This window comes from Ruditapes philippinarum, unplaced genomic scaffold, assembly GCF_026571515.1.
Source record: "Ruditapes philippinarum isolate M1 unplaced genomic scaffold, ASM2657151v2 ctg1724_1_1_1_1, whole genome shotgun sequence".
In the NCBI taxonomy this organism is placed as follows: Eukaryota; Metazoa; Mollusca; class Bivalvia; order Venerida; family Veneridae; genus Ruditapes; species Ruditapes philippinarum.
This window is the reverse complement of record NW_026855323.1, coordinates 84,127-96,633: the sequence shown is the minus strand read 5'-3', so window position 1 is coordinate 96,633 and position 12,507 is coordinate 84,127. Positions and strand designations below refer to the sequence as shown.

The following is a 12,507-nucleotide window of genomic DNA, read 5'->3' as shown; positions in this document are numbered from 1 at the left end:
TGGGTATGTCATTTTGACGTCATCTATTTGATTTATAAAACATTTGCACAGAGGTTGGAAAAATATTGAAGTTCTCGGCCTTGCAGTTTCCCACAAGACATGTAAAGTATTTTTACTATACAAGTCAATATTAACTAAGTGACCCAGGGGCAAGGCAAATGTTAACCCAAGGGGCACGATTAAAATAAATTGTATAGAAGCACAATCCACGTAAATAATAAAGAGGTGTAGTATTCGTAGGTTTTCTTATCCGAATACCCGTCCACCTGCATTAATGCAGGGAACCAGTCCCTCCCCAGTGACGTCACTTCTTTATCCGTTCTTCCTGCTGAAATTGAACCTGTTGGTATTCACTGAGAAGAAAGATATCCTTGCAATCATCCGAAGTGTGCGACTTTTACAGTTTGCCTGCGGCTGATATTATTGAGTAGCATCTTTATTTAGGTGAGTAATACTTTATTGGCGCTGCGAGCAGCCAAATATTGCAAGATTTTTGCAATTTATCCCAACCTGTAAAAAGTTCGGGAAATTTTGCCCGCCATATTACCACGTGAAATAAAGTGATTTATTGACGATTGTATCATTAAAAATATTACTTCATTTCTTTAGTTTCATCCCGAAATTAATTTTTAATTTCGAATTTTAATTTTTTATGGTCTTTTGAGACATTTTCAAATTATTATAATTTGTAAATACTCCGTGCATTATTTTCGGCCGAAATTTATTTCTTTTTGGCCATTATCAATATATATATATATTCTTTATCATTTTAGAATTTAATACATCGTTTGAATCGTCAACTCGTCTTTTCACGTATACCCGACCTGTCTTTGACAGTGTTGGGTACCTCCACACTTGCCAAGCAAGCCCTGTCCTGTTTCTAGTGTTTCCATTCCTGTCAAATCTTCGACAGAGACGAAAGAGCAACAGAACCATATACAGCAATCCCCTTCAATGTAAGCTTTTAATTTTTCTGTGTTCAATCATTGTTATGTTTAAATAACAAAGTAAATTGTGTAATCACTGTGTTGTAACCCGTACAAGAGTTGAACTACATATTTCCAAAGAAATTAATAGTCATATTTATATTGCATATACATTACATTTATAAACATTATTTTTCAAATTAATAGTTTCCGGTCATATTATTGATATAATAAAACTGGATATTTATGTCACAGGAAATAAATAATTAATATAGAATCTACATATTAATATTGAATAGGTTCTGCCTCAACATTCCCTCAGAAATCCCAGGTGTTAAATAAAATTTCAGGTAGTAAAAATCTTGAAAATGGGGGTGGTAGATTTAGATACCACAACTATTGGGAATGAGTTGGTTCCTGCTGCCACGGGGTTAGGGGAAAAAAAATTTGAGGTTTTAAAAATAAATAGCAATACGAGAAGATTTTTGGGAGGGTCCCTTTAAATGAATTTAATGGGAATTAAAGGGTTTCGGCCTACAAAAGATTTTTGGGAATTTTAGCTGTTTTTTTCCAAAATGGGCCTGAACGAATGAACAACAATTGTTAAGGAATAAATTTCTAAAAGAAATGATGACATTATCCGATGAAGGTTCAGATGATGATAGCAAAAAACAACCAGAACAAGCTGAAGACAGTATTTTTGGTGACCCTATATCTGCACCGCAAATACCGGATACAAAAATTGAAGAACCAAGAGGTCGAACTAGTCCTCAAAATAAACAAGGCAGTCCCCAACAGGGACAAACTAGTCCTCAGCAACAAAAAGCCAGATTGGTTTCAAAATACAGTGGTTGCTATTGATGATAGAAATGCTAAACACACCCACAGGGGGACCCGTTCAAAAACAACCCAAAATTTACCAGAATCAGGGCGTAAAAGGGGAGATTATACTAATTTTTAATTCACCTGAAAAGTGAAACTTCGGTACAAACAGTCTTTATCCCAAATGCAAAATATGTTAAAGACTACTTTAGATACTGTGGTTCAAAGACCGCAGATCTATTCACAATTCCCACCACAAGCATATGGCTACCAATTTGCTAACCCAGAACAATTTCAATTTAGACCTTATCCAAGACCACAAGATGGGGGGTATGGTAGGCGTGATAATGTTTCTGGGGGGAGGGGAAGAAGTGAGTATAGATATGATACTGGAGACGATTATTCATCAAGGCGTATGGAGGGGGGTGAACGAAGTAGGGAGGATTATTTGTAAAGTTTTGATACGGATGATCGCTCAACGAGGCGTGGTGATAGGGGAAGCAGAGAATTTCGCTCTGATGATAGGGGAAGCAGAGAATTTCGCTCCGATGATAGGGGGGAGAAGAGATTCACATTCTGATGATAGGGGGAGCAGAGATTTTCGCCGTGAAAGACCTAGATTGAGTCAGTTACCCAAATCTTTAACGTTTAATGGAAAGGGGAGTTGGAAAGCATTCCAAAGCAAATTTAAAAAATACGCAAGCATTAATGAGTGGACCGAAGATGAAAAACTGGATTATTTATGTATGAGCCTGACCGATTCAGCAAGTGAGTACTATGCTCTGGTTATGGATAGGGATCCTGAGTTAGATTATGACCAATTGATTGAGAAGATGGAACGTCGGTTTGGGTACCAAGAATTACCCGAGACGGCGATGATTAAATTTTCCAATGCATGTCAAGATAAAAATGAGCTTTTAGATGAGTGGGCTGATAGAATCCTTACGTTAGCGACAAAAGCGTTTCGAAATCTTCCAGATGAACACATGAGAATCAAGCAATTCTGCGGTTCTGTCATAGATTGAATGACAAGGCTGCAGGTGAGAGTGTAGCAAACATGAGACCTAGCACCATGGATGACGCTATTGATAAAGTAAAATGGGCTAAATATACTAGAGGATTAGTATATAATAAAAGAGAAACTGCATCTAAGGGGTCAGTTCAGGAGGTGGAAGTGGCAGCCGTTTCTGCACTGTCTGAGAATCGAGATAAATCCAATATCAGGTTTTCGAGAGTTGATGAAGTAGAAAAAAGATTAAGTCGTATAGAATCAAGGTTTGATAAGATGGAGGACACAGTAAATAACCTCGCGAAGGAAGTAAGAAGATCATTAAGACGATATTCGCCATCCCCTTCCCGAAGTCCGTCCGATAGCAGGTGCTACAATTGTGGTAAGTGGGGTCATTTTCAGAGAGATTGTGGGCGTACCACAGTACGAAGACGCCGTGAATCACAGTCTCCTTCGAAATCGCCGTGTCACAATTGTAAGAAAATCGGTCATTGGAAACAAGATTGCCCTGAACTGAAGAAAGATGATAAAAAGCGAACAGAGAAAAAGGTAGCTTTCGTTCAACATGATTTAAACGACAGTGGGTCGGAGGAATGGGAGGCCTAACTTCGACCCGGCAAGATAAAGAGGGCCTTGGGGAGGTTGAAGAAATAGTAATAAATCAACTGGGAAAGACAGGAGCCTTGTTTAAGATAGAAACGTATGTTGAAGGTATTAAGATAGGAGCTGTTATAGATACTGCAGCACAGGTAACAATTATCTCGTCCAATTTCTTTGAAAATCTAAAACAACAAAGATTTATTCCTATCGTAAAGAAAGTTACACTAAAAACTGCGGGTAAAGATCTCCATATGCAAGGTTTAATTGTTGGGCCGTTAAAAATAAAAATAGGAAAGTGTACCTTTGAGGAGTCTATTTATGTAGCACCAATAAGCAATGATATGCTTCTGGGAAAAGATTTGATGGTCAAACATGGCACTTACATCAATATCCCGGATGCATACATTCAGATTGCAGGTCAAAGAATTAAAATGACAGATAATATTGAGGAAGGGGTGCCGGAAGTGTCAAAAGTAACAGTATTGCATACTATAAAAATTCCGCCAAAATCAGGAGCAATGATCCCATGTAGGGTAAAAGGTGATTTAGGAACTTACTATGTAGAAGGGGAAGGTTTTAAAAATTTACTTGTTCCTAGGTTGGTACAATCAGGGGAGTTTGTGCAAATTAACGCCATTAATTTGTCTAATCATAATGTAAAATTAAAGCAAAACGATTGTCTAGGACAAGCCAAAAAAGTCTGTATAGCACCTACAGTTCCCCCTGAATATTTGAATAAAAACAAGGTAAATAAGGCAAAGGGTATCCCCAATATTGAATTACCCGTTCATCTTTCTGACCTTTATGAGAGATCAGTGGGAGAATTGCTGGGGATTGGGACTGGGACAACCCCCGTTCATCCTCGTGAGAGGGGAATGGGGAACACTCTTGTGGCCGCTGTAGAGGGAGACTTTGTACCTGTGGCAAAGACAACCCCCGTTCATCCTCGTGAGAGGAGAGTGGGGGAAAATCTTGTGCCAGCTCAAGAGGGGGCATATGGCAATCAGGACTAGGGTTAGTGACAGTACTTGTCACTGCCCTACGTCCTCGCCCACAGGGACTAGAGATATTCTCCACCACTCTTTGTCCCAATGGCCTTGCCTTGCCCCTCCCAGAGAGCTTATTAGCCACAAAGCTCCGCTCTAAGATTAAGTCAGCTCGGTATCGGAGCTGCCTAACAAATCGATGATCCTTTTTGAGCTCAGCAATCTGATATTGCCCAAAGACAATATCCTGCAACTCCTCTTGGGACAAGGACACCACCCCAAGTTGGTTAATAAGGTCCCGGGGATTTCCCCAGAGCCTTCCCTCCTGAGTGGCCTGCTTAATTTCCCTAACCACCCGGGCAAATTTATCAGGGATCAAGAAAATCAATTAAGATTATCAATCATGATAGAATAAAATTGTGTAAAGTGGAAAAAATACCCTCATGGATGGTAAGTGAACTCAAAAATCTAAAAAGCCATCAAACTGATAAACTTTATTGCCTTTGTAAAAAGCCAGATGACGGCTCATTTATGATCGGGTGTGATTGGTGTGATGACTGGTTTCATGGCAGATGTGTTGGAATCACCGAAAGCCAAAGTGAAAATATATCAAAATATAAATGTCCAAAATGTGAGGCAGACGATGATGACAACTAGGGACGGGAACATACATGTTTTTACGGTTGATTTTTCAGAATGCCCAGGAGTCGGAGTTCATCAAGCTCCCCCCATGAAAGTCCGAAAAGGGGGTGGAGGAAGATCCCTGATAAATTTGCCCGGGTGGTTAGGGAAATTAGGCAGGCCACTCAGGAGGGAAGGCTCTGGGGAAATCCTCGGGACCTTATCAACCAACTTGGGGTGGTGTCCTTGTCCCAAGAGGAGTTGCAGGATATTGTCTTTGGGCAATATCAGATTGCTGAGCTCAAAAAGGATCATCGATTTGTTAGGCAGCTCCGATACCGAGCTGACTTAATCTTAGAGCGGAGCTTTGTGGCTAATAAGCTCTCGGGGAGGGGCAAGGCAAGGCCATTGGGACAAAGAGTGGTGGAGAATATCTCTAGTCCCTGTGGGCGAGGACGTAGGGCAGTGACAAGTACTGTCACTAACCCTAGTCCTGATTGCCATATGCCCCCTCTTGAGCTGGCACAAGATTTTCCCCCACTCTCCTCTCACGAGGATGAACGGGGGTTGTCTTTGCCACAGGTACAAAGTCTCCCTCTACAGCGGCCACAAGAGTGTTCCCCATTCCCCTCTCACGAGGATGAACGGGGGTTGTCCCAGTCCCAATCCCCAGCAATTCTCCCACTTTTCCCTCAGGAGAATGAGCTAAATCCTCCTATAAGGAGCCTTCTAGATCTAGATATCCCTGTGCCTGCCAGGTTCGCTGGGCGATTACAGGGGAGAAGTATCTTGGATCTTCCGATACAGGAGGATCGGGCCCTGCCCATGCCTGCCAGGTTCGCTGGGCGATTACAGGGGAGAAGTATATTGGATCTCCCGATAGAGGAGGATCAGGCCCTGCCTGAGGCCCTCATTTCCCTTCCAGAAGAGCCGATTCCGGTGCACATTTTGGTGGAACCAGGAAACATTCAGGCAGATGTAACCTGGGAAGATCAGGAATGCCCTACGGTCAGACCAGAAGACAAGAACCGCGAGGTAAAAGTTACCACGAGAGTTTTTTACAGGTCTGATCGAATGCATGGTCGACCAGATTCCACTAATAACCAGAATCCCCCTGCCGGAGGATCAGTTTGGGCTAGGCTGGGTGCTAATAGGGCCAATCCAAGCTCACACAGTCCTGCCCAAGAGGAAAGCAAAAAGGAGTGTAAGGTTCGCTGGAGAAAAGATTCGAGGTGTCCGGTACGCGGATGCTCCACATTTGCCAGACACCTCAAGGCCCATGTGATGTCTAAACATTTACCTGTGCGTTTTCGCTCAGAGGCCCTTCATGGATGCTCCTGGTATAGGGAACAACTTACTTCTCTCCAGGAGCTTGCTTTCATGCTCACTGGGGAGAGGGATGTGTACCTACTCCTGAAATTTGTTCAGAGCCAAGGCTTCATTGTGCCTTATAATTCTCATATTCTTGTTGATGACAAGTATTGGATGGCTTCTGTCTCAAGGCAGCAGGGGTGGGCGGAGGTGGAGTATTCACTCCATCCGCCAAATTCCCCGGCAGTTTTGATGCATTGGCGGGTTCTGGCCTGGCTTTTGCAATTTCTGTCCTCTGCCCAGAGGACAGAGTTCCATGACTTGACAGGGACCAATCTTGTCAAAACCTTAGAAGAGGAGAGTTCATTGTGGTAGACGAAGCCTTCAGTGATGAAGATGAGCAACCAGCTTCACCTGCCAGAGAGGAGCCGGTTCTAGAGAAACCAGCTCCTCCTACAAGAGTGGAGCCGGTAAGGAATCAACCAGCCTTTCCTGCCAGAGAGGAGCCGGTTCTTGAGAAACCAGCCCCTCCTACAAGAGAAGAGCCGGTGAGGAATTGCAATCAAGTCGCAGCCTTCGACAGTCACTTTCACCTGGATAGGACTGCTAGTTGGCTGCAACGGAATCAAGACCTTGAAGAGATTCTTCATGTGGATATCGGTGGTCCTCCGGAGTTTCCATTGAATGTGTCTGGGGGGGTTGCGGTGTATTGTGACCCGGCCAGCTTCCCCTCTGAGTTAATTCTGGACCGCATTCCGAGAGGTTTTGGGATAGCTATGGGAATTCATCCCAAGCAATCTCACCAGTTCTCGGAGAGCTTGCTAGATAACATCAGGCAACGTCTCGGAAATTCCAGGGTTGTAGCCATGGGGGAGGTTGGATTAGACTTCACAGTCCCCGAGGATACATGGTCTTTTCAAGAGCATGTGCTCATTAGAATGTTGTCTTTGGCCCCGTCCTCTATGCCTGTCATACTGCATTTGAGAGATGGGGAGCATGGAAATGCATATCTCAAAGGATATGATATCCTTACGAGAAATTCCGCCCCAGTGCAAAAAGTGCATCTCCACTGTTTTGCAGGTAGCGCCGAAGCGGTAATTATGTGGAACCAAAGGTTCCCAAATTGTTACTTTGGCTTAACTGCATTAGTAAGAAACTTTAATACTGGGCAGCGGGAAGCACTCCAAAGGATTCCATGGGACCCCATTCTTTTGGAGACTGACTCGCCATATTTCCGGGGAATTCTTACCAACACCCCCAGATATATCGGAGATACTGCCCTTCTTGTAGCGGAAATCCGAGGGTGCTCTGTGGAAGAGATATGTTCCCAGAGTTTGGAGAATGGGAGAAGATTGTATAACCTTTAAAGAGATCATAAGATTCCCCGAATAGATTTAATAGTAATCTAGTTGGGGTTGTTTGTCAGTTAATGGTCAAAGGGGTATCCCGAGTGGATTTAATAATAATCCAGTTGGGTTCAGTCCCTTTAATTAAAATTTGTCAAAATATCAGTTAATCGGATTTACTGATAATCCAAGCTAGGTTCAGTCTTTTGTTAAAATATGCTTCCAAACCTGGAAATAATAATAGTGTTTCAAGGCTATAATGTTATTCCCTAGATCCCTAAAAATGTCCAAACTTGGACAACACCCATGCTAATGGCCAGGGATTTCATATAACCTAAACCCTTAATGAAACCTTCTTATAAAGTGGGGAGGAGTGTAGTATTCGTAGGTTTTCTTATCCGAATACCCGTCCACCTGCATTAATGCAGGGAACCAGTCCCTCCCCAGTGACGTCACTTCCTTATCCGTTCTTCCTGCTGAAATTGAACCTGTTGGTATTCACTGAGAAGAAAGATATCCTTGCAATCATCCGAAGTGTGCGACTTTTACAGTTTGCCTGCGGCTGATATTATTGAGTAGCATCTTTATTTAGGTGAGTAATACTTTAGAGGCTTAAATATGCAAAAACACAGCCCTTACTGCGTTAGTCACGCCGTAGAGAATATGGTGATAAGTACTGCAAACAGTCATTAATCGCAACTAACATCTAGATTATTACTTGAAACTTGAATCCTTAGATTTTCTTAAAATCCAAGTGCATTGTTCTGAACCGAGATTTTCTTGAAAAATGTTGACTCATCTGGTGGCATGTTTACTATGTAGTTTCAGTTAACTAATTAACCTCTTGAATGTGGTCATTTTTAAACCTAGGGACATTATTTATATAAATTTTAAAGATGTCCTCAAGGCAATGCTATATACCAAATATCTAAACTCTGGGCTTTTTTTGTTTTCCAAAAAAATATTTGAATATTTTCCTTTAAAAGTCTTTATTACCAAAGTGACCTCCAGGGCATCCCCAAAGGGCATGATTTATATAAATTTTACAGATTCCACTAGGCGCAATACTATATGTCAAATATCTCAAATTAGAGCATCTTTTTGTTTCGGAGAATTTTTTAAGATTCAGTTTATGATTTTTTCAGCTGTTGTGGCCTATTTGAGCAAGCAACTTGTAGAAGGCACTAAAGGGTCCTTTCTGTGAAGCTCAGATGAATCCACCCCGTAGTTTAGGAAGAAATGATGTTTAACGAATTTGCTCATAAAATGGGGCAAGGAACCTTTCCAAAACAGTTCACTAAAATGTCACTTGATGTTTGTTATGAAGCCTTAGTGAAGGAATGTTCTTAGACCACAACACATAATAAGTAAAAAAGACTTGAGCCTTACACCGGACAGACAATATTCTTGCATATCAGACAGGATTATCTACCGTTTACACCAATGCTTGAGAAACGTGCCTTACACTACACTCCGCATGTAAGACAAGCCTAGTGCCTTCAAAGAGTCATTCCCGCTCGCCTTTTATGAATGAATTGCGTTATTGCGTCATTTTACCGTTATGAATGAAGTTGTTAATTTCAAACGCTACTTTAAGATAGAAATTATTAGTTTTCGTGATTTTTTCCCGAAATATGGCTAATATGCTACATGAAAGAAAAGAATCAAACACGGGCTGTGGCTGTGGCTCGAGGGTAACTGTTTACGGCGTAACGCAGCTTTTACCGGTTTGGGCATACAAATATACATGTCTTCACAATTAAGAACAACAACAAGCAAATACTAGTTTTTAGATATCTTCACAAAATCAATTTTACAAAATGTACAAAACTAAAAACATTAGCAATTGAGAAAATAAAAATATCAAATTAAAGTAACAAGGACGGATTGTTCAAAATATAAAAAAATAATAAGGGAATATCTTCATTATAAAAAGAAATCAAGTCAGATTATTATTCAAATGTTACAGGAACTCCACTGAGGTCCAGAACTCCACTAAGGTCCAAAAGCATAACAACGTGAAATTTGAAATTCTTAGATATATTAACTGGTACTCTTAAAATGGAAAAATATGCAACAAATATCAAAGAAATAAACACAGAATTAAATTGAAAATATTTTTTGTGCAATTCTCAGCCAGATTTGAGTAAAGCATTTAAACGTTTTTTTATTTTTTGGGGTCATTTTGCACCACAAATAATCTTGAATTTTGCACACAATTTATTGGTCCAAACCTAAATAAAATGGTTTTTCAAAATCTCAACAACAAAAATATTCCAAGTCTTATCTTTTAGAAAAAAAAAGAAGAAAACCTCAACGAAGTCCCTTGAAATACTGCAATTCTGATCTAAAAGTGACAAGGGACAAAACAAGTTAACATTAGTACACTATATGATACATTAGTAAAACACACATTAATACAAATTATTTCAGAAGATATTATCACACATTATCTAATTATTAGAAAATTTCTTCATGCACAGTGATTATGCAAAAGCAATACAAACTTAATGTTGAATATAAGAATTTTTGGTCACTTATTTGTGTGTTATACATAAATTTTATACATTTTACAATCGAATGACTTATCTTTTATGAATCTATTGAAAAATAAATACTGAAAATGAATATTGCCTGACAAGTATTTTCATTTGTATAGGGTAGACATTTTGAAGGGTATAAAGCTATATCTAATGAAATATTTTTCTAAAACTTATTAAAGGTAAAATAATATTGTTTCCATAATGTTTTGGCCGATTCTCGAACAGCTTGTTACATAGAATACATGCGTTATTTAACACACATGAATATTGTACGTAAACAGAATAAAGAGTTCCAGACCAAAATATCACGGTGCTATTTCAAAACGTATTTCGACCGTTGAGCACTTAGTTTCAATTAGTTTGTACATGCACCAGTCAAACATTATTTCCTTCATACAGGTATTTTGGATGTATTACTTTTCAAAATAAAAACAATTATTTTGTACACTACAGACAGTTAATATGTAGTTTTATACATTTTAAATGTTTTAATTTAATTATATATGTCATGTATGTGCACATTGTATCCACATAAAATTTGCATACATCATTATATACAGTATATTGCATTATCTTTTTATTAATTTATTCTTTGTTGTTGATAAAAATGTACATGATGCTATAAATATAAAAGATATGTTGCATTATTATCATAAGAAAATCAAGTACAAACACACATGTGACATAATAACTTATGTGATGCCACACAACAAATAACTGTTACACATACAATACCAAATCACACATCTATCACAAACAATATAAGTGGTAGTTAATCTTAACTATAACTGCATTTTTCATCTGAAATAAACTGTCTAAGTTTGTCTAAGTAAATGATGAATTTTGTTTTTAAACTGAATTTATCAGACACAATTGGCTGTATCAAAATGTTTATAATTAACTTTAAATGTATCTTTAAAGGCACTTTTTACAACTAATGAAATTGAAAAAGAATTGAACAGTATCAAACAGACATGTATCTACATTCTAAAACACATTTGACTACATATGTTTTTAGAGCTTGGAAAGTACAGCTGACATTTATAATTCAAGTAGTGGCCAAGTGGTAAAGAAGTCTGCATCTAAACCAAGGGTTGTAAGTCCAAGCCCTATATTGTTCACAACCATGTTGTTATAAGACACCATGGCTGCAAATTATTAAGAAGTCCTCTAATCTCTAAGTCAGATCTTGGTTATTTTCATTGGTCAGAAATTGGCACAGAATGTACACTGACCAATGAAAATCCTGGGATTCGAGACAGACCTAAAAAAAACCTCAAGAGCTGTCATTGGTACAGTGAGCTTGACTATTCCCAGCGCTTGATAGCAAAACAAGAGCCTGGATATTGTTCAAACGGGGTACAATAGTTTGCAGGTTTATTCTTCAATTAACCATGGCTTTAATTAAAGCTGTGAATCAAAAAGTCAAACCTTCGGGCATTATTGGGTATAATGCCTTTTCAAATTGTTTTTATTCAACAAAATTTGCTTTGGGGTTTTTTAAAATTAATCTTTGATTTTTATTTACAAAAGGGTGGCTACAGATATTTTTAATAAAAAAATGTTGACATTTACATAATTCCTATCCCAACAGTTGTTTCTTACAGTCAACAATTGTTTGTAACAGTTAATCACAGAGAAACAAAAATAGATAGTAATCTACCCTATGTGCTAACATTTAGATAATAAATCATTTTATTAGTACATGTATCTTTATTGACTCATAACAAAATATAAATAAATAAACTAAATATATACAAATATATATTAGCAAGAATATCCAATAAATGTTATTTTTAATATCAAGCAAATCCTCTTTTTAATGAAGTAAATAAATATCCTTCCATATCCATTTTGTTTTCTTCTGCCTGTTATAAACATCATCATATAGACTTATCTAAGTATATGTTAGTGTTCACCTGTGCTGTTCTACAGAAATAAGAAACTTCAGGGGAGCCGACAGGGACTGGAGAATGTTTCTAATTTCTATACAACAGCTACAGATGAATGCTAACATACTAAGTGTCAAGCTTTACATGTATTTGGTTTGATCAATATTCACTTTACATAAACTATTTTAAAAAAAATCAGTTCTTTTAACCCCTTAAAAAATAAAGGTGACATAAAAGAATTTTTATAAGTTTTGATTTTGTTTTCTATAATTAACACAAATTTTAGAATTTACCGGGTTCCTTGATACAAATAAAATCTCCCCTCTAATTACAGTAATTAAAATCAAGAAAAAAAACTTCTTAGAGAAATTTAAAAGAGAAGAAATACCTGCAACAAAATATCAAAAAGAAAAAATGCATAAAAACATGCCCTTTGGGCCCGGAAAGAAAA

The 12,507-nt window shown here is 38.4% G+C and overlaps 1 protein-coding gene across 1 annotated transcript; it reads left to right on the top strand.

Moving 5' to 3' along the window:
• Positions 1–272: 272 nt before the first annotated feature.
• Positions 273–7,642, top strand: LOC132742946 (uncharacterized). The gene is made up of 4 exons (XM_060731440.1): positions 273–444; positions 774–956; positions 5,039–6,636; positions 6,684–7,642. Exons 3-4 carry the CDS (start codon positions 5,040–5,042, stop codon positions 7,640–7,642), a joined length of 2,556 nt encoding a protein of 851 aa, XP_060587423.1. The 5' UTR covers positions 273–444; positions 774–956; position 5,039.
• Positions 7,643–12,507: the final 4,865 nt, after the last annotated feature.